At 40.8% G+C, this 22,963-nt stretch overlaps 1 protein-coding gene across 8 annotated transcripts; it reads left to right on the top strand.

Moving 5' to 3' along the window:
• Positions 1 to 1,335: 1,335 nt before the first annotated feature.
• pax6a (paired box 6a) lies at positions 1,336 to 19,334 on the top strand. Of its 8 annotated transcripts, XM_042111244.1 has the most exons (15): positions 2,919 to 3,278; positions 5,343 to 5,484; positions 8,043 to 8,115; positions 8,343 to 8,396; positions 9,311 to 9,334; positions 11,670 to 11,800; positions 12,228 to 12,263; positions 12,353 to 12,568; positions 12,937 to 13,102; positions 15,936 to 16,094; positions 16,261 to 16,343; positions 16,458 to 16,608; positions 16,889 to 17,001; positions 17,159 to 17,303; positions 18,083 to 19,334. In XM_042111244.1, the coding sequence occupies exons 4-15, from the start codon at positions 8,384 to 8,386 to the stop codon at positions 18,166 to 18,168; spliced, it is 1,323 nt and encodes a 440-aa protein (XP_041967178.1). In that variant the 5' UTR covers positions 2,919 to 3,278; positions 5,343 to 5,484; positions 8,043 to 8,115; positions 8,343 to 8,383; the 3' UTR covers positions 18,169 to 19,334. The 8 variants fall into 8 exon arrangements, with proteins under 8 accessions (XP_041967173.1, XP_041967178.1, XP_041967172.1 ...); XM_042111239.1 differs by lacking the exons at positions 2,919 to 3,278; positions 8,043 to 8,115 and adding an exon at positions 1,336 to 1,730; XM_042111238.1 differs by lacking the exon at positions 8,043 to 8,115.
• The last annotated feature ends 3,629 nt before the right edge of the window (positions 19,335 to 22,963 follow it).

The following is a 22,963-nucleotide window of genomic DNA, read 5'->3' as shown; positions in this document are numbered from 1 at the left end:
AGCAAATTGCATTCAAAAAGGGCATGCCAATGTGATTATTAATTTAAAACGTCAAAACAACGTTGTCACTCTTTAAAATTCTGCTCTGTATATTTATGACACAAAATAAGTGGTTATATAGGCTATTAATATCATTAGCTATACACATAATTTTGGCCGTGTGCCAAACTGGCCTGAATTCTAGGCGAATACTTAAAGTAGCCTAAATATCAGCATCAAGACGGCAGCGCAAATGTATCTTCCTAAAATAATTACTAGTTGCTACACTGCAACAGAAAGAAATCTTGATTACCAAGGCATATATTAAGCAATAGTAGCAATAGTACGAGTAGTTCTCGTTTAAGTAAAAGTAAGTCCTCTATCTCTCTCTGACACACACACACACACACACACACACACACACACACACACAGGGAAACAAGGCCAGTGTGGGCAAAGCTGGCTGGACAGATTTAAGTTTACGCCTGATCGACTTCTGGAGAGCCGGGTAGCGGAGAAAGGGAAAGACAGCACCTGGCCTGGCTTTAGCATCCCATCTCGCTTTATTGACAGGCAGATAAGTGGGACGAAGCCATGCGGTTTCCAGCGGTGATGTCGAGAACCCTGCTGCGTTGCACGGTTTCACAGTATCTTAATCTAAACAATCAGCCCAGAACAACTCAACGACATAGCATCCGTTTTCAATGCATTTTCCCCAATATATTTCCTGAGAAACCCATGAATGCGCGACGCATTTAGCCCTAAACTAAAACACAGCAACATTACAATCACATGGCATGGTGTAGCCTAGACTAGGCTACATATGGTTTATGCCATATTGGCATCAGGATCTATCGTGTTCATTAAGATGTTAATGAACACGATAGATCCTGATGCCAATATGCATAAACTGTATGAGTCACAGTAGAGTAAATAGGCCTACTGAAGATGAGCAGCCTGGTGATTTACAGATTGGAAGCGTGTCAGAGGGGGTATATGTAGGAGAAGAGTAAAATGTTGGTGAGGGCTTGTGCACTTATACGTTTCATTAATGTATAGTGGTCTCTCATGATGATGATGGTGAAAGAAGGACAAAAACAACCACTGACAAGTGTACAGTGTTGATCTACATTTACAGTGGCCCCATGTTTATTTAAAAGTTGCAATACTTACAAATACTTTTATTTTTTATGTTCATATTAGAACCAAGCTTGGAATCCTCTTTCAACTTCCCGCTTACCGGCACAACTGACACCAGAGGTGACGTTATCCCGTATTCTGACCAATCGCCACCAGGTTAAAGATGGTATGAAGGGAAAGTTGACGGAGAAAATGCCATAGCCTACTCTACCTCTTTTGAATTTACCACGATATAAACCGACAACGTTTTAAAACGTGTTAGACTAGGCTACGCAACAGCATTGTTCCATTCGGCACTTGAGGGAGACGTAGTTGTTTGGCTAAGAATCACACAACTTGGATAGAGCTTATTTTACGTCAAGTAGTGTGCCAATCCTGGCATTGCCTATGTAACAGTCGGAGGCTTGGAGCACTACTGCACGAATCGCATCCCGTCGCTCAAATCGGATATCAACTTTTTATTTTAACTTATTTTAACAAGGGTTTCGTAATGGTTTCGCATTTTTGTTAAACCGCACAACGCCAAGGGGAAAGAAATTTCACCGTGGATCAAAACATCTCTTTAGAGGAATTCTGCATGGGTGAATCGGATCATCGCAGTTTTAAAAAAGGTAAGTAAATGTACAGATAGTTGGCCCAGGTGCAACCTGTTCTTATAGCCTACCCGCGAAGCGCACGTGACTCTTGCTCAACCATTGGGATCAATCTTGATATTAGTGTTAAGTAAACGCAGTTAGTGTGGTAGCCTATAACCTAGGCTACTGTTCGGTCCATGCCATTAAACAGGGTGACGTAGCCTATGCTACTCCTTGATGTTTCTACTAATGTTTATAGCCTATATGTGCTTCATGGATGGTTTCATGCTGAACACAAACACCCGGCTATAAAGCGTTTGCTACGTACGTACAGCGCTGGTAGCCTTGGCTACTGTAGTAGCTTTATAATAAATGATGACTAGCCTATTCCTCAGATTTGGATCCCCATTAGTGCTTACTGGGGAACAGTAGGCCTATCAACCTGTCATGAAGAAACAGAAACAGATCAGATCATAACTTTTGTCAGAACTGCGAACAGTCCAATTTGATTCAGTCTTACTTTTTTTCTGCATGGTTTATGACGTTTACGCAACACTGATCCAAGTGGATGTTAGTTGCATTTGATATAGGCTACTAACTAACTGGGTTTATGTCTGTAGCCGTAAGGTAAATAGGTTACTGTTTAGCCTACGTTGTTTACATTTGTGAAGGTGTTTTTTCAATCTTGTTTTTTCCTAGTAGCCTAAGTCGGTGAGGACTTTTTAGCACCACAGAACCATTTGTTCCATTGAACTGCATTGAAATAAAAACCTTATAACTTCCCTTCACTTTCTGACACCTAACACACTTTAAACCTGTTGGGTCGTTTGAACGCATTAAACAGTACTTGAACTGTATTAGTCGGTCAAAGGGCCATATGTCACGCAATATTGAGAGATAGCGAAGGTGAATCCACGTGTTCTGTAGAGCCATTCTTATTACGGCATTCCACGGAAGGGGATTATTATATATTTGTTACAAATAAGTCGGTATCTCGTGTTTTATTTGGCTTTTGCACTTTTGGTAAATTCGCGTGTGTATCACGTTTTTTTATCATTGTCTCTCTCTCTCTCTCTCTCTCTTTCATCCTCCCCTCTCAGTGGATGACGTCAGCGCCATTCATCCGCAGTCCCCACCCCTTCTATATATTTTTTTTCTTTAAAAGTTTTTAGAGGGGGTTTGAGATCATTCGGCCCCAGGGAAAATAGCGAAGAGCTTTGCTTCATTCTTCAAGGCCTCATACCGCTGTCCTAATTTGATAGGCGAGTCAAATTTACAAAAGCTGCTCGTGGAGCTTTCTCTGGTCTGGTGTGTGTAAAATGGGATGCCACTAATTTTCGATCAATGCTTCAAGACGGCATCATCTTCAATCAAGCACTCGATTAACCTACTTGGCCTACCAATACTCGACTCGCATTTTTTCTTTCTTTCTTTTTTACAAGAGTTACCAAACACAAGACAGCAGGGCGGATTACAGCACTCCAAAGACATAAACAATCCACTGGCTCTATTGTTTACTGAGAGTTGGTACAACAGGTTTATGTGGGATCTTCCCTGTCAGTGGAACGAAGAACAAGGAATCGGGTTTGTACACAATAAGACAACTAACTTAGTGTGAGTGTGATGCACGGCATGATGTCTCAGTCTTTCGAGAGTGTGCACCAGAGCGGGAAAGGGACTTTTAGTAGACGTCATTCAACTCGCAATCTGAAATTAGAACGTTGTTGTGTGGAGGTAAACGCATGTTAAAATGTTAGCGATGGAATTAACTTTGGGACCAGACTTGCAGATGTGCAATTCGGACACAAATAATGTAAAATGAATAGACGTTTCACAAATAGCCCAAATAAATCGTTTTTATCTAGGCCTACTTGGATTTTTTGAGGCCTTACTCAATTAGGCTGCTGTGGTTGGTTTAGCCTACAAGAAGATAAATTGAACTTTTTTCAGAGGTAAAACTGAACATGCTCCGATCTTCGTAGTCCAAGTTGCAGAGGAAACAAGCAGTGTTTAATTGATGTAGACTATACCAATGGAAATCTCTCTCATGTCAGTGTAAACTTCTCTTTACGCTTCACATAATTGTTTTCATTCAGTAATCCCGTGTGTGCGAAGCAAGTTTGCAACCACCAGCGTACAGCTCGAATCTCAAGGGATAGCACGATTATTTGGAAATATTAGGCGCTGTGGTGGGGTCTCACTGCAGGACCCGAGAAATGACAGTGCATGACGGTCTCGGCAGCTCATTATCCAGCTTCCATTCAGCCACCCTTTCATTGCGATGCAAACGCGTTGGCAGTATCGTTTGTCTCCTCATTGTAGCTTAGTCGGGAATGCAATGGTTGTCAGGACTCTCATTCACTTTCGGGATATTTTATTGATGAGCTCCGACTTTTAGCACTTTTCACATGTCAAAGGAAGTCAAGTGTATGCGCCAAGTACTTCATTTTATGCTTCGTGCGTTCCAACATATTTTTACCCTCTTTTCCCCACCATACAACAGCCACCTCCCTCTTCCCATTTCTTATTCCACGGCCCAGAATCTATTTATTTCGAACAAATGATTGGAACACCCCTAGCCGGGACCGTGTCTCCAAATGTAACCTAAAATGCGTGCGCGGAGGGGTTTCTTTGGAGTGTACCGAAGTGAAGTTAATGACCAAGCAATCAACAAATGTTGTTCGGGTGTGTGGCCATAGCTAAGGAAACCATTGCTTTTATGATATTACCATTCCACGAACAGACGTGACACCATTTCTGGGGGTGTACCCAACTATAGTTTTTGTTTGTTTTAAAAGAAAGGTCAATAGCAGATGCACATACAGCCAGTGTGTCAGAGAGTGATGTCACATAGTCAACAATGACACGTGTAGAAAGTTTGTGATTCCTTTTTTAACCCAGTTTGCTGACTGGTGGAGCATATTAAATGCGCATATATCTTACATGCTGTTAAATAATAAGAAATAATATATATGTTCTTCCCTCAGATGTTCACTAATTTTATCCACTGTGTTGAATTCTCTATACATTTAAAAAACACAGTTCACAGTATAGTGGCTCGTTTGCATCTGAATTGTCTTGCATTCTTTCATGTAAATAAATCATACTTTGTTGGGGGGGGGGGGGGGGGGGGTCCCTAACGTCCTGTCCCTAACTTCAGGTTGAGGGTTACTAGGGTAAAAGTGCCTCGGCATTCCGGAGATGTTGAGCTAGGCTACATGGTTCTTGGGAACGCTCCGTAGGCTACATCTACCCGTCCAATAGTGAGCTCGCAGAATCCGATAGTATTTCGCGATGCAATATTGGTTGAAAAGTATATTTGCATGTGTGATTAGTTAGGTCTGGGGGGGATAGCTTTGGCTCTGCCCAGTTTCCCGCTCTGGCATCTGAGCAGGAGGAAGTGTTTTGCTGGAATATGATGACAGAGGTCAGGCTCCGCTAATGGGCCACTGAAGAGGAGAGGAGGCGAGGCTGAGGCAGAAAGCAGGAACACATACACTAATACACTACTATCACCAATCAGCGTAGGTGCGCGCTCTCTCTCTCCCTCTCTCCCTCTCTCTCGCCCTCTCGCCCACGAGCGTGCATTTCTCAGTCTCGCGCAGCCCTGACATTCCATTTTATTGTCAATCTCTGTTTCCTTCGCAGGGATTTCCATCTTTGTCCGTGATCAATCGGAAATTATATAAGACAAACTCATCGAAGAGCTTATCAACAACTACTCTGATTCTTCCGCACTGAGAACTGCCAAACAGGGCATTGGTTGGATCTTTCAACATGCCACAAAAAGGTAAGTTACAGCATTTTGGCTTGTATATAGTTTTGTTTTACGGTACGCTTTAAGGTATTGTTCGGCACAGAACTGTTTATATTCGCACACAAGCGCACTCACCCGCTCACGGTGGCGTGAGCACGCATTGACGAACACACACACACACACACACACACACACACACACACACACACACACACACACACAGAGAGAGAGAGAGAGAGAGAGAGAGACACACACAATAGAAGACTTAAGTGATAGACTTAAAATATACTAAGCTATGATTTCTGATATGATCTAACGTGGAGAACGTTAGAGAATAATCAACAGTGGGGCAATTGGTGTCTGGCCGATAAGAAGTTTTTAAAGCTTGCTGGTCAAAGGTAGCCTAGAAACAACTTGTTCGCATAGGAGACTAGTAATTTATGAAGTATTTTTATAAACTCCACACTTATTAAATACTCTACTGCTTATGGATTATGTCGTTTTAATGCGACAGAGCAGTCTGTATGACAGGAGAGAGCAAATCAACGTTAGGCCACTATCGGTCCAGAGAAGGGAGACTCATTGACCCGCTGAGGAGAGGGTTGTCAGCTTGAATCACGTTGTCAGATTCTGCTTGGCTTTATCACAAAAGTGTACCGTGAACTTGATATATTTTTTACATTGTTATAATAGGCCTGAATGTTGGCTTCTCAAAAACTTAATTTTCGCTTAAAATGTAACGTGGATAGCGAGACTATTATAAACAAACACGACGATATTACTTAATTTATATTAAACAGATTAAAGATAAGAAAATAAGTAGCATACAATTAATTGTTTTATTTAGCATGATGTGGTCCATGCTATGAAGAAAACTTATTGAATCAAAATGTATTTTAGAATGATGTCTGTTTACGTCTATACAATAAGTAGCCTAGTAGCACAGCAAAAAATATTGTTTATCAAGGATGTGTCATATTCACGTTTGCTATTTAAAAATTATAATCATATAAATTATGATTATAACAGTAAACAACAACCACAACAACAATAATAGCAATGATAATAATAATAATAATAATAGTAAAATGCATAGTTGTGTTCAATGAGGATATATCTGTACATGAATGTGATCAGAATGTCAGGCCTGAGTAAGCGTCTTTAATTAACGCCCTTGATGTGGCGGATTAGAATGGGTGAAAATGCAGATTAGGCCAAAACAATTGAGGCTGCACCCTTGATATACAAAAAGTTCTGATATGCGACAATATCAGAGTGGACACATCAACTTGGGTTCATAATAAAAGGTCAGAGATAGAGTAGGCTAGCGTGTAATTTATAATGTTCAATTTCAGGAAATGGGCATGTTGTTTGATTAAAATAGCCTACATCTACAATGTGTGCATGCGTTACATTAAAAAAAAAAAACATTGTGGCTAATTACATGCTAATGTACTATTGATTTATAGCCTATAGCTTTATAATGTGTGTTCATAAATCATTACATTACATTTGACTGACGCATTTTTAACCAATCATGAAATCATGAAACTATTCATTTTCAGTTTTCATTTGCACCTCAATTTGTGACTTGCAATACCCAATATCACGTCGTGGCTTCAGAGTTTTACATGCTACACTGTTACTGTAAATATAGGCTACCCTGCTACTCCATAGGATGAGACAAGAGTTAATAAAAAGGAAGAAAATCAAAGCTGGCCTCCTTCTCGGCAAATTTATTGAATGGCTCTTTATTGCGATTGTCTTACTCAAATGAGCGCCCCACTGAGCTGTTGTGTGTTTTTGACAACCGCTAACGACGCACACCAGAAACACAATTACCTCTAGATATTTATAATAAGATATTACTTTTCTATTTCTCGAAATCAGATAGACAAAAAACATTGGGTGTACGGGCACCAGGTCATGGCAAGCAGCAGTAAGGCTATGGCGGGGAGGGGAGTCTGTTGTGCTGGCTTGCAGGAGAGGGAGGGGTCCTCCCCGAGCTCTTTGTATTTCTGAGAGTTGTTGGTACGTTTAGTTTGAAGCTGTGTAGCTAGTTAGGGAGCCGGGGTTTTACTCTCTGGGTTTTGGTGTAGAAGCAGAAAGGAAGCCATTGTTGAAATTCAGCGGGCTTTGTTGGCGAGCCTTCACCCCCTCCCGGGTCTACTTTTTCAGCGCAACCAGGCGAGATAGTCAGCGTGTGTCATTATGAGTGCATGCGAAGTACAGGAGAAATAGTGTTATGAAGTTTTAAAAATATGCCGAAGGGAAAAAGCAATGAAAATTTCCGCCACTGGTGTTTCTTCCGAGTTAAGACCAATAATAAGCCACAATTTTATTTTTTTAAAAACCTACTCCACTGATCGGTTTAGGTCGTGAGACATAAATCAAGGAGGGAAAATTAAATGTATAATTTTAGTTTGCAAAGACACGAAGAATAACTTTGTTAATTTCCATTATTTGCGACACAGGTGGTTATGACGACTTCGCATAAACATTTAGTTTTACTGGCTTGAAAAGTGTAAAATAATCTAGGATTGGTTATGCAAAGAGAAGGTGTACTAATAAAATGTTTTGCTTTGTCCTAGGAAGATATTAACTAGTGCGAAGCAGATGAGAGTCTTTAATTTGTTTTAAGCGGACAGTCAACACTGTTATCAGGCAAGTTTAAATGCTGGATATACACACAAAATATGAATGCTTGTGAAAACACAGCATTTGCCTGTGTGCCCATACGTACAAAAGGAAATTAAATATAATATTAGAGGATACAATATATGCAACGACTGCAGTACACTGACATATAGGCATATCCTGACAAATGTAATATTTGTAGTGTTGCGGAATGTCAATACTGATCATGATTATTGTTTCTCCATGACTAATAGAATACTATAACCGAGCCACGTGGGAGTCTGGCGTAGCCTCCATGATGCAAAACAGTAAGTGATTATTCTTATTTTGGGTGTGTGTTCATAAGCAGTGTTTTTACTCGTCTATACTGGGAGATGCATGGAAAGGGTTGGATGTCTGTTTTGAGAGGATCTGCTACGATAACATGCTGCATTTGAGGATAGGCCTAGTCTAAGGGGTTCAGGAAAGATTGTCACCAGCTCAGAAAGGTGTATAGCCTAGGTAGGAATGTCAATAGCACAACCTTTACAGTTGGCTTGCCTTGCTTAGTATTTGCTCTACAATTGAAATGGTGTCCTCTTAAAACATAGAAATGTGACAGTTCTTTAAATAACTTGCCTGAAATCAATAGCTGTCTGAATGAGTGCTAATATATGGATATGCAGGGGGATTCGACCTATTTTGCAACTACAGTAAAAAAAAACATTTGTGCACCTTCTGTTTAGTGAGTGTAATATTAAAGGTTGGATGTCAAACTTAAAGGGACAGATACATTCTAGGCCTCCTTCATTCAAGTAAGATTAAGCATGAAAACAAAATCACACTCATAGGGATACAGAGAGAGAGAGAGAAAGATGAAGAGAGAGAGGGAGAGAGTTTCTGCTTGACTTGACATTAAATAATTACAGAATCGTCTGAATTATGTTAGGATTGGCTGCCAAACCACCCAATCCATTAACTAGAAGGAATTGACATTGCACGAATCTGATGGAACATTTATAATAATGTTTATGTAGATTTGAGTCTGAAACAGTGTGGGAGTGAAATAATATGGCTGGATAATAACATTAAATACAAAAGTGAGACAGGGAATATGAACTGCAGTGAGTCAAATGGGGTTGTGTTAAACACAAGAGAACCTGCTAAACAAATTCTGATTATTTATTTGGTTGGCAGAATAATAATAAACGAGACGTTATTTCCTTTCTTAATGCTGGACAAGAGGTGTATGACATCTGTAACGAAGGTGTGTGGAATGCCCTCCTCATTCTCTTTAATTGAATGACCCTTCTGCTGTAAGATGTTTTCATATGCTAATATTCCTGCATTGCCTGGCTCTGTACCATACACCATGCAATTATTTTCTTTTTGCAAACAGGGCCCAATTCTATACCTAAATTATAGGTATATAGGCCTAAGTCTCAAAGAGAGCAACAACACCAACACTTTAAAGACTTCTCCCTTAACAAAGCATGGGGAATCTAGGTCATCTGAAGTAGGACATACTGTTGGCAGTAACGGAGTGATGTTAGGTTTCATACTGCTGCGCACAGGAACAAAAATTATGTTTTGAAGAATTAACCGTACATTTTAGATAGGTTGGCATGGTTCAGTAGGCCACATGCATTATATACATTTGTTGGCTGTGGTGTGATTTACTTCAGTGAAATATAAAATATTTGCTTTACAGAAAAGAGTGGCCAAAAGTGAGAGATGTGGTTTTATTTGATTTTTCCCCTCACATAATTCGGTGGTATGTGATCTATGGGCTACATGTGACTGGGAAGATAAGGAGGCCTTTTCGTTTTTGTTTAAAGGTCGTGGTTGGTTCTTTGTTGGGACTTTGCGTAAAAAACTTCTGGGTGTATACGGAATGGAGCCTCTAAATTGACACCATATGTTTTTCTATTAATTGACTTGCAATAGAAAACAAGGCGCCCAATCACTGCCTTGGGGCGTGATCGACACCGCTCACCTTGGGGAATTATATAATGATTAAGACTTAACCTTTCGAGTTTTATTTTATATCCTAATCTAAGTGCTGCTGCGCTCAAATGGATGCGTTTTAGTGAAGGGAGCCCCAACGCCTATAAATCTCATAATTTAAATTTGTCCTATATTAACACGTGAAAAAAGACATGCCAGTGTATTTAGACTCGGATGCCAAACTCTATGTTATCTGTGCAGAACACATTTAGGTTAACTCTTCATGCGTAATTTCAGTCGAGATTTTAATTGACATAGCCTAAAAAAATAATTCACCTTAAACTTAATATCCTTTTGTAATATTATCAGCGGCCTGTGTGTTCTCGTCTTTTTCTTCATTCTAATAACATGCTTCTATGCATAACACATAACATAACAAATAGCTTCCTGTAGACTGCACGAGTGTAAATATAAGCTGTGGGTTTGTCGCTTGAAAAAAAAAGGATGTCACTTTTAATATATTAAGGGAGACGCGCGATCCCGGCACCGTGCCCGCGCAGAGCCTCTGGCTACCTTAAAATGAAGCTTCCCTTGAAGGGTAAATGAGTAGAGTCCAATTTAGTCTGAGTGATATCCAAATCCAGACAGAAAGGGTCGTTTTATCATGCTACTATTTGTCGTGACGATGCGATTTTCAAAAGCAGAGCGGTGTCATAAAGTGACATGCCTGCCACAAGTGCTCCAACTGATCTTTTCAATTAGCCTTCCATGCATGATCCAGGGCGACTTCCGCCTATTTCCAGAAATTAAGCTCAAAGTTGACGTGCAGCTAGCTTTATTTTAAAGACAAATGTCAGGCAGGCTCATCATATTTTCCCCCTCTTCTATATTTGGAGCTTATTTATTGCTAAGGAGCTTGTGCTCTCGGAGTCAATTTAACGGGAGGCTTCGAAGGGAAGGGACCTGAGAACTAGAGCAAACATACTGTACACCAGGGAGACTCGTTTTCCAGTTTGGCTTCAGGTTTGGTGCTTAAAGAGTTTTGTTCCGCTATGACATTGCTGATGAATCCGTATGAAATAATTTGTTTACACGATGTAATATGAATTTAAAAATTGTGAAGTTAAAAAGTTTATGTGCCGTTGCAGCTCATAGTAGTCAGTGGATCAGTTTTTTTTTTACGTTGCATTATAGCCAACACAGAGTATAACAATGTAGCTTCTTAAATAGCTTTGGGTTATTTGATCTGGCTAAGGCGGTGAAAAGATGTGCAAATCTGGACTCAGCGGGCTTGAGATGTTTTGGTCGAGCTCATACCAGACTGCTGATGCTTATACACAGTGTTGTTCATGTGTAATTATAATAAGATTATATTGATGATATTGTGCGCACATCTGGAGTGGAGACACGAACATATGACGGACAAGCAATGCCATAATTAGATGCTATGATCATTTTAAAGGGATTTCTTGTTTCCTATGTGAATGTTCAGTTTTGTTTAGGAGCGCCTGCAAAGCTTGAAAACCTTGATTTTTTTGCATAACTGCACTAAAAGCTCATATTTGACGCTTCCAGCTATATCGGGATGTTTTTTGTCGGGTAATTCTGCTATCGGTGCTGTCTGATATTAAGCGGATATTGCTCTTCATGCGCAGGTCACAGCGGAGTGAACCAGCTTGGCGGGGTATTCGTTAACGGCAGACCGCTACCAGACTCTACCAGACAGAAGATAGTGGAGCTCGCCCACAGCGGTGCACGACCGTGTGACATATCCAGGATTTTGCAGGTGACATGTCTACATTCGTTTGACTGGCAGTCAAATTCAATAAATTTAACAGATTTGTTCCCTTTTGTGATTTCCCTAAGCTCGTATTAAGCGAGCTACACCTATTAGTCTTAGCCTATGCCTGAAAACGATGGTACACCATCAACTTTATAAAGACTTTTAAGACAATCGTCGTGGCAGTTTATAGTAGCCTATGACTACACATCACTTATATTAAATATCAGTAGCCTGCGTGAGGTCATTGCTATTAATAATTTATAAAGGGGCGTGTTATGTAAGTTGGTTGGTATAGTCTCCAAAGCCAAATTGTATGGCTAAAAATTAAACATCTCGTGTTGTATTGGCATTAAAGACACCTCACTATTTTTACATTTTTTTAAAAGTGCATAAGCTCTCATACCACTGAAGGTATATTTTTGTGTTATAGACCCATGCCGATGCAAAAGTGCTGGACAATGAAAACGTAAGCTTATCGTTGTTTGAAAAATACATTTATATTTCACGCTAGTCTTAAATAATGTATGTGAATTGTGTCTATTGTTTTCTATCTAGGTGTCGAACGGGTGTGTGAGTAAAATCCTGGGCAGATACTATGAAACAGGCTCCATCAGACCTAGAGCAATCGGTGGAAGTAAACCAAGAGTAGCAACTCCCGAGGTGGTCGGCAAAATTGCCCAGTATAAGAGGGAGTGCCCGTCTATCTTCGCCTGGGAAATCCGAGACAGACTGCTATCAGAAGGGACCTGTACGAACGATAATATACCCAGTGTAAGTTCACCAGTGTGCGTTCCTAAAACAATAATCCATAATTCATATAGGGCCTATACAATATTGTATGCGCACACATAAGTAATTATGTGCTAATATAATAAACATTGAAAATTATAAATAATAAAGGAGAGACATATTGTTGCGACTTGTAGCCTATGCATGCTCTTACCTGACCTTGAACCTTCAGTAATGGATTTCATTGATCACCGACTTAGTTCCGCTTCAGATGATTGGTTCCTTATCTAAGCTATTGAGGGTGCATGCATGCAGTGAAGGGAGGCATGTAGTTGGGAAGTCAACGTGCCATCTTAACACAGATTGCGGTCTTTAATTAATGTTAACCCGTTTTTGGGTTCGTCTTTCAGGTGTCGTCGATAAACAGAGTACTGCGCAACCTGGCTAGCGAAAAGCAACAGATGGGCGCAGATGGCATGTATGAGAAGCTGAGAATGCTGAACGGTCAGACGGGGACATGGGGGACCCGACCGGGCTGGTACCCCGGAACCTCCGTGCCAGGACAGCCCAATCAAGGTATGGCGCGTTGTTTCTTCGACGGAGTAAAGGAAATTATCAGCTGTAGGCTATATGTGTTTTTATATTCAGTTTATTACGCAATGCACTTATAGCCTACATTGATCACATTTCGCAAATGCATTGGCTATAGGTTAAGCATACTACTACTACTACTACTAATAATAATAACAATAATAATTTAGAGGGATAATAATGTCTGCGTACTGATCAAAATTATGGATTATTACTAGGCTGCCTTCTTTAAAATCAAGGCTTTTTTTTTTTTACTTTTCTTGAGCTGTACGATCAGAAAAGGGCAAGTACCCATCCAGCATTTTGTTGTCCCTATTTCTATCACCCCCTCTGGCTCAACTTGCCTGACGATGAAAGAACACAAAGCAGTGTGCGGGATCTCTGTTATACAAAGGATGTTTCTGTCACACGCAAGAATTTGTTATGGGAACAGTTCTGTCGCTATGTAATTGCTCATTAGAGAACGTTTTGTTTCTCATTAAGGCGACATGAATTAACGTCTTGTTTGAGGAGACAGCTGTAGAAATGTTCCAGGGGACACCCCTGCACATGATATGGGCCACTTGCCAATTAGATATGTCAGTTTTAAGAGAACTTAACAATGTAAGAATTTTTGGCCTCTATATAAAATCTGCCTGCCTATCTGATTTTGTGACAAGCCAACACCCAATTTCAAAAGGTGTCTTAATGAGGACCAATATATTTTATTAACTGGAATCTAAAGGCAGTGGTTGCTTCAGCATTGTGAGTGTGTGTGTGTGTGTGTGTGTGTGTGTGTGTGTGTGTGTGTGAGTTTGTCTGTTCATGCATGTTGTAAATTCTACTATTGAGTAATAACAACAAGTACATTGAAATTATTATTATTGTTATTATTGTTATTATTATTGTTATTATTGTTATTATTATTATTATTATTATTATAGAAATTCTCAAAAGGGTGCATAGCTGCATATATTGTTTTTACTTGATCTGAGGCTTTGAAGGGCCCATATAGCAGACTGATGTCTCAAAGGGAACAAATACTTACTTATACTTAAATATTGTCTCAATCTGTTAAATGCCACGGAACACTGAATAAAGCAGTGAATTCATTGAGAGTGACAGGGCCTGAGAAGTGACAACTGCATATCTCTCTGTGTGTGTGTGTGTGTGTGTGTGTGTGTGTGTTTGTATGCATGTGCGCATGCATGCATGCATATGTGAAGATGAATATTCTTGTAGTTTTTGAGTTCATGGTTACTTTGGTATGTTTCCCCCGCTGATTATTTACCCCTATTTTCTATGGCTAAATTATGTTGCGTCGGACCACTTTTTTGGAGCACTTTACCTCAGTAATCAAACACCCCTCTAATCACTTTGATTCATGGGGTCTTCCTTACAGTCTTCCTTCCAAGCAGACAACTCACAAATGTACAAATTCTAAGTTTGGACCATGAGACGAGGCCTGTGCCTTCCCTCCTTTCAGCTAGAGTGAGCATGCTGTAGCTACTGCATCTGCATCTCCATTTGACAAGCTTGCAGCTGAGCTGTTTCAGCCAGAGAGCTGGAAGAGGGACGATGTGTGTTTTTGTTGTGTGTTCATGTAGTATCTTATAACTGCTGTCTTCTATTATTTGACTATGTACACCACATGTGCCATGCTGTTGCTGCCTTTGATCAAACTAGCCTACTTAATAGCCGAAAAATAGCCTAATTAATAGCCAAAAACACTTTCTGTGACTGTGCGTGCTTTATAGTAACAGGCCCTAGTATGTTAATCAGCATGTGCAATACAAAAATCTTGGAAACTTTTTTTTCTTTGAGTGAACAGACAGAACGAATCCAATTGGAATCAGTTAAAGGCCCGCCATAGTGTGCGGCAAATATGATGATATCATCTGCATAATGTCACTCAAGCGGGTGTAATTGAGCAAATTGCTGTTATACTCATGTCCAACAAGGCAGCAGGTTGAGGCTTATCAACTCACAGTCGGTTTCCCTGTCCCTTTTATTTAGCTAACTGGGACTGAATATAGAGATGTCCCATTCAGGCTCCCCTGGGCTGTTTTTCTCTCATTGCCTATAGAAGGCATAAATCCCGACTGGCGTTGAACAGACCAGCCCAGGGGACAGTGATTAATGATGGCCATGCATAAAGGTTAACATACTGAGCTGAAAAGTCTGTTGACTGGAATCCTTGTGCGACAATGAAGAGCACTGCATGCCTAAGGAGAATCCTTTTGTCGCCTCCTGCAATTGTGTCCTCAAAATTCTGCCCACGAAAGTTTGCCAACCCTTCTTGGGCCGAGTATTTAATAGTTTCCCTTACTCCTCCGGCATTGTGTCATTGTGAAAGGCAGCTCCTTCTATTCAAGTGTTGGTGGTCATCTCAATGGGTCTACAAACACCCATATGGTGGCTACAATTGAAGGACCCTTCTGCTGAAGGGAGGGGGGAAAGTTTGGGGTTTTAAAACATTTCAGAGGGATTGAAAAGGTTTTACCACATTTTGTCACATTTCTGTAAAACCCCTCGGGCTCACCAGCTTTTGTCTGGTGGTGATAAAAGATCTGTGTTGAGGCAGAGAGATTGCTTGAAATATTTTCCCACAATATTTCAAAGTGCTGCACCCTGCTTTTTGTATATTCTGGTCAAAAGACAAGTTCTCCACATTTGAAAAAGCATCAGTTTAGGTGATAAACAAAGGCCTGGTAACCAAGAAGGGGAGGGGGGTATTTTGTGTACCCGAAAATAATCACCTTTTTTTTTTAGATGATATTATATGTTTAGAGATGATAGTAGCATGTTTGTATTGATTGTGTCTTGTTCTGTGTTGCAGATGGGTGCCAACAGTCTGATGGGGGAGGGGAGAACACTAACTCGATAAGTTCAAATGGGGAGGATTCAGAGGAGACGCAAATGAGGCTCCAGCTAAAGCGAAAATTGCAACGGAATCGCACATCATTTACACAGGAGCAGATCGAAGCACTTGAGAAAGGTATAGCATGAATAAAACCAAGATTTTCCTCCCCAGTAAATAAGCATTGAATGCAAAAAAGTTGACTTGCAAGTGTGGGTTACTAGCTGAAATAATTTTCATTGATTGTGTGAGGCTTGCCCATGACTGTGTTCGTTTAACAACTCTGATTCCATCTTCTCTTCAGAGTTTGAACGAACACATTATCCCGACGTCTTTGCCAGGGAACGGCTTGCAGCCAAAATCGACCTCCCTGAAGCCAGAATACAGGTGAGGCCTGTTTCCCCCCCCCCCCTTACACAAGCAGTAACTTCCGAGGCCATGCATGAGAATCTCACATGATCGTCGAGTGCTAAGCTAAGCTGGACACCTTTGTGGACGCAGGTGTGGTTCTCAAACCGAAGAGCGAAGTGGCGACGCGAGGAGAAGCTCCGTAACCAGAGACGGCAAGCCAGCAACTCCTCCAGTCACATACCAATCAGTAGCAGCTTCAATACCAGCGTCTATCAGCCTATACCACAGCCCACGACGCCGGGTAATTACTCACAAAACGACCAGCATCATGTCATGAATAAGGAAACGTGTGAAGGAAGGCCATGCATTTACAATGAATAGAATGTGATATATTTACGTTGAATCGTTTAACAACATGTTTATCATCAGGCAGCATACTACATTATGAGCTCTGATTAATAATGAAATCAAACAGCAGTCGCTGACTTCCAGTAAACAGCCATGCCTGAAGGATGAATTACTTATTAATTCCACATTTCCACAATTACTTATTAACTCTTTTTTTCCACACCTCACCATAGTATCCTTCACATCAGGGTCTATGTTGGGGAGACCAGACACAGCGCTCACAAACACATACAGTGCCCTGCCACCCATGCCAAGCTTCACAATGGCCAATAACCTGCCTATGCAAGTAAGTCTATCTACTCTCTTCCCAGGCTTGGCAAATATGAGATTGGAAGACATGTGGATGTCCTTGTTATGATATACTGCATTGGTTGACATCTCTCTCTCTCTCTCTCTCTCTCTCTCTCTCTCTCTCTCTCTCTCTCTCTTTCTCTTGTTCATAGGCTCCCAGCCAGACCTCGTCCTACTCTTGCATGTTACCCACCAGTCCGTCAGTAAATGGCCGAAGCTACGACACGTACACCCCCCCTCATATGCAGGCACATATGAACAGCCAAGCAATGGGCACATCAGGCACCACCTCAACAGGTACGCTGTAATGAAGAAGAAGTGTGACAGGGCTTGTTGATATGTTTAATACACTCTATACAGTAACAACACAGTTTCGGATGGATCATTAACTTCTAAGAGCACATTATGGAGGAGTTGTGCCACTCACAGTAATACACGTTTTTAATCTGTTAAGTAATGGTTAAGTCATTTTTAATTGTACAAATGACTCAATAGTTATACTATGTATATTATATGTTGCCCGTAAGATATACCTTAAAATGTAACTTTTTGAGGTATTTTCTAAAACATACTCAACTAAGGGTTCAGAACTTAATAAGTCTTGCATCAGTGTCTGGAAATATGTACTGTCTAAGACCAAGGTATGTGTTGCATCTTTATAAAAAAAAAAAATAAAAAAAACATGAGCTTAAGTAAATTATTATTGTACTCCTTGTGACGTAAACCTATGAGGAATATCTACAGCTGTTGTTAATTAATTATTATTATTATATAATTATTATTATATTTATTTTGGCTTAAATATAATTTCTTTTTGGTATTCTTACTAATAATGATGACCAGTGTTCCAATCTGAGCCATACCCATCAGGCCCTTAAATCTTTTGAAGGTTTATAAAATGCTAAGATGGAGACACCGTACCTGGGAAACATACCTCAGGCTTTTTTGCAAGGGAAACATATATTTGTTTATTTATTTATTATCTGGGCCACTGGAACTGTTTTAATGCAAGCCAGAAATAGCCATGGCATAAAACAGTATGGCTCATCATTTCTCTCTCTCATTTGACTTGGCAGGTCTTATCTCTCCAGGAGTATCAGTCCCAGTCCAAGTGCCAGGCAGTGAACCGGACATGTCTCAGTACTGGCCTAGACTACAATAAGGAGGGTCCCTTCCCCTTGCCACCCCACCCTCCTGTGCCGTTTCGCTGCAAGACGGCAGTGTTGTGGCAGTATTTTACTCCAGAGGAGAGGAGAAGAGAAATAAGACTCTTGAGGACATTCTTTTTTTTCTACTGGGATTGTGCCATTCTCTATGTATCTTTGGATATGAAGACTCAACGAAGGAAAAAAGACAAACAAACTAATATGAGAAAAAAAAACTCCTGTAAAGTGCCCTGTGTTATAAATGGAACATAAAATCTGTTTTCAGTTCCCAACTTGTCATTTTTTGATGTATTTGTAAATGGGCAATTGTATGTTAAGACAAGAAAAAAGAACAACAATGGATGGACTATCCAACTAAGTCGGTCTGACAGCTGTTGAGGAGAACCTTTTTGGGAGGAAGACGTTCTGCCATGCATAATTTTATCAGCTTATATCAAACATCTCTGCCATTGTGTTTACCGCGCTTGGAATCGGGAGGGAAAACACGCAGTGCCATTCGGTGGCATTGTCGGAGCCACATTACACAGTCGTGTAAAAAAGGTCCATCTATCAGTTCTTTTCCAAAGCTTGCTGGCAGACGCAAGGAGTATGTGGAATGCATTCATTGCTGAGGGGGAAATTCATAGCTAAAAAAGTCAAAAGAATGAGAAAAAAATGTAGATTGTGTCTTCAATATATTTCAATTTGTTTATGTTGAAATGCGAAATGTAAGTATTTGTCTTCCCTAGGAGTCTCCCAGAACAATTTCTATAATAAAGTTAATTTCATTTATAATTCTCAGAATACTTCAGAAATGTTCATACATATTTACCATAACTAGATTCTTGCAGCCAGTTCGAGGTTGATTGGTTTAAAACACAATCTAAAGATTATGCTTTTAGGCCCGAAGAAGCAACCTTTGGCAAATGTTTTGACTTGAGTGTTTGCAAATTGTTTACATCTGGACATATCAGATACAATTGATTGTTGATTGTAAAACCAGACCAAAGCCTTTGTATGTCACATGACACAAATTTTATTTGCATTTTGATGTGTTGTTCTGCCAAATCTGTAGATATTTTAAGTGTTTTACATCAGCAAGGAATAGACCTTAATGTGGATTATTACTCTTATTTATGAAAACAAGACGTCACAAGCTGCAGTGAACCATTGCATTGCTTTTCAGAAGGCAAACATTAAACAATGTCTAAATCATTTGAATTTAATGTCATGCAAAATAATTGCCGGGTCAGTTTGTGCAATGCAGTGGCTTAGCCACACTGTTTATAATTTCATGTGGCAATTTGCAAACCATACATTTCTATTAAACCATTAACAGATATATAAATATAGGTTCCTAAAAAACAATATCAAAAGTTATGTTTGAAAACAACTGTAAGGGAAAACACAATAGGTATTTGTTTAGCAGATTGTCTATATCAATTTGCACAGCAGTGGCAAAATTAGAAGGATCACTCACACCAGCACACACACACACACACACACACACACACACCACCACCAACAACAACCATACCGTGAACTACTGCAGCTAACACAATAAAATAACCCTTTAGCATACTTTACAGATCCCTCTTCTAGGCTATTATTAGAGAAAGGAAAACAGTCAAAACCAGCCTGTACCCTGAGCCAGTTAAGGGAGCGACTGCACTGTAGCACTGAGAGTGTTATTTTGCTTCACTTGCCTGCCCAGCGGGGTGAGGAATGGGAAGAGAAGTCCTAGAGAGAGCGGGGTCAGGTGCATGCGATTGGCCAGCTCTTCCCCCTCGCTGGAGTTATTTCAGTCTGGGAAAGAAGCAATTAGATACTCAGATCTCCAAGGGGAAATAGTTTGAGCATACCAAACGATTTGTGGAATAGCAGCGTAAAACTTGTTGAATTCACTGAATGTCGTTCAGCCTCATGAACTGGCTGTTGTACTTTGAATGAGTGAGTTTGAAATGGAGTAGATTCGCAATATTTAGCATTTTGTAGTTGTTTGCACTTTTACTGGTAAGAGAGGATGTTCAGCTGAAATCTGCTGCTAGAATTTACAGGAGCTTCATCCTGGTGGACATTATAATCACCAAAGGTGATGACGGTTTCAGAAAGCATGATCAATGTGGTCAACCTTAAAGCTAAAGAAGTTTAATATTTAAGATTTAAATACCAGATACAGCTGACACACAGCACACTGTACATACAATAGTAGAATTTCCAGTATTTAAATCAATCTGAAATATTTTCTAATTCATTTTGGAAACCCTTATCATTGCTGCTTCATCAATCCTGAGAGGGACTCAGCTAGAATTCAGCTAGAATTGTGGGGTTTGAGTATCGAAAAAAGGTCCTCTAAAGGTCCTCTTCTGGGAATACAGTGTTGTGTGGGCATGTGAAGGACCGCAGGCATTCAGTGTGTTCTAGTGCATTCCATTACGCTATTGTGCATAGCAACTCACTGATCCATATATTATATAGCTGACAGGGAGGCAGATTTCAGGTATGGAACATCTTGCTTCTATACTGTACATTCAAGCGCGGATGGAGCCTTGGACCTAAAGCAAAATTCACAGATGTGGCACCATCCTTTCAAAATAGGTCAAGGCTACACTTCAGCCAGAAGCAGTGGCTGCCAGAGCAGAGAGCGACTGTGACTGAGACCTTCCTCGATTGCCCTACATACAGCCATATTTTCATTCTGAAGTACACTGTAATCACCGTATACATCCATGTGTAAAATCAAGTCAGGTACATTTTTGTTGGAAAAATACACACACACACACACACACACACACACACACACACACAGAGAGAGAGAGAGAGAGAGAGAGAGACACACACACACACATAAATATTTACACAAATAAGTAATTACTGAAAACTCTTTGGAGAAACTATAATTACAGTTTTATGAAAAATCAGTCAAACTAAACTGCTGTAACAGCTTCCTCAATTCCTAACTGGAGAATCTACTGGAATGGTTGTGCATGCTGTACATAGGGAATGTTACGTGGGAAAAGTCAGCCTATATGGCCAGTGTTCAAACACTCCGCTGTATGTGACAGGACTGCAAGCAACAGCAGGAAAGGGAGATCAAGACCAAGCAAATAGAGAGGAGAAGAGAGGAGGAGAGAGAGGAAGAGTAACGACAGAGCGAGAGGAAGAGAGCAAGAGATAGTGTGGGGGAGGTTTGAAAAGCTGGTCAGAGAGAGGAATAAAGAGGTGGGCAGTTTGTCACTTTGCAGCCATTAAGGAGCATTTAAATATGACAGGACACAATTATTTGTCTTGCTCTGTTGTTCACCGCAGATGTGTTCTCTGTAATGATGCCACACGTGGCTCCTTCAAGAGAGGCGAAGCGGGCGCGATAGCAGGGCTGTTTTCCCTTTCAGCAGCTGCAGTCATGACAGCTCCAGCTCCAGCCAGACATGGGAACTTGTGAGTCTCTGAAGTCATCGTTCAGTAATAAACATACCTTTCAGCGCTCAACCAAGTGACACTTTTTGTACAGAGTAATTCATGTCTTCTTTTTTCTAATCCTAACTGGCCAGCATGAAGTGTTTTGAGTAAAAGGGAGAGAGAGAGCTGGAGAGAGAGAGAGAGAGAGAGAGAGAGAGAGCATGCTACCATGATAGCTTGTTCCACACCAGCACTAATCTTCTCGCAAGCTGCCCCTGTGCCAACAGTCGTAACAAAGAGCCCTTCAATAAGTTCCCCGTGTGTAAATCCACATAAGGTAATGCAGGACGTGTTAAAAGGGGTTAAGAGAGAGGTTCTGTCTGAGTGGGGATTGGGTTGGTGGCCCGTGGCACTTGACGAACAATGCTTTAGAGTCGAGCTCTGGCTGGGTGGAGGGGTGGGGGTGGGGGTGGGGGCCTGAAGGAGGGTGCTGGAGGCTCCATCACCCTCTGGAGTTTCCCCTGTGAGGGCCTGTCATTGGCAGTGAGAGCCACTTCACGCACACTCAACACCCCCTTCATACTGCTCTCTTCCAGACAAGCTGAGAGAGAGAGAGACAGACAGAGAGAGAGAGAGACATACAGAGAGAGAGAGAGAGAGAGAGAGAGGAGGGCTCTTGTCTGTCCACGCGGTGGTACTTATCGCCCTGCTAATGACGGATCCTGACCGCTCTCCTTTTGTAGGCTTTATTTACAGGGCCAGAAGTGAATTGCAGAGTCCTACGCCTGTCCAGCATCGCTGCCTGTTCAGCTGCGGTCAATGGCTTAGTCGGCTCTTGAGCAGCATTGCACTTGAATGTACTGAACACGGAAAGCTTGATATCCTCTCTCACACAACAAATTGAGGTCATCTGAGGCTCATGGGCAGTGTGTAGTGGGCAGTGTGTAAAGTCTACTTCAAGCTCTGCTAGTCTACGACACATGGAGAGCTGCCAACTTAATGCCAAGAGGTGCCAATTAGTTTCTTAAAACCTTGAAAGGCCAACGTCTAAGGAAAATTCAACTCACTACTGACTCTCAACACAGAAGTCCTTATGATGACAGCACTTCTAACCTGGATCAGATTTTGAAAATGGTGTAATAATGATGCAAACACTTGTTCGGTTCTGGAGCAGTCCTCAAACAATCTTTTTTTAATAAACAACAAAACCCCAACAGAGGTTTTTAATAGTTACACCTCATACACCAACTGCCATGACTACTATCACCATACGAGTTAAGGCACAGGGCAAGGAGAGGCAATGTAGGCCTTCTCATTCACATGTTATCAGTTGGGAACATCTCATGAAAATGCTTCTGTGGTATTTATGCAACACCTAACACTCCTGCCCCCCCCCCCCTTAAAAAAAAAGCA

The sequence above is a fragment of the Alosa sapidissima genome, chromosome 11 (genome assembly GCF_018492685.1).
Source record: "Alosa sapidissima isolate fAloSap1 chromosome 11, fAloSap1.pri, whole genome shotgun sequence".
NCBI classification, from domain to species: domain Eukaryota; kingdom Metazoa; phylum Chordata; class Actinopteri; order Clupeiformes; family Clupeidae; genus Alosa; species Alosa sapidissima.
The sequence above is the reverse complement of the archived record's forward strand: the minus strand, read 5'-3'. Positions and strand labels throughout refer to the sequence as shown.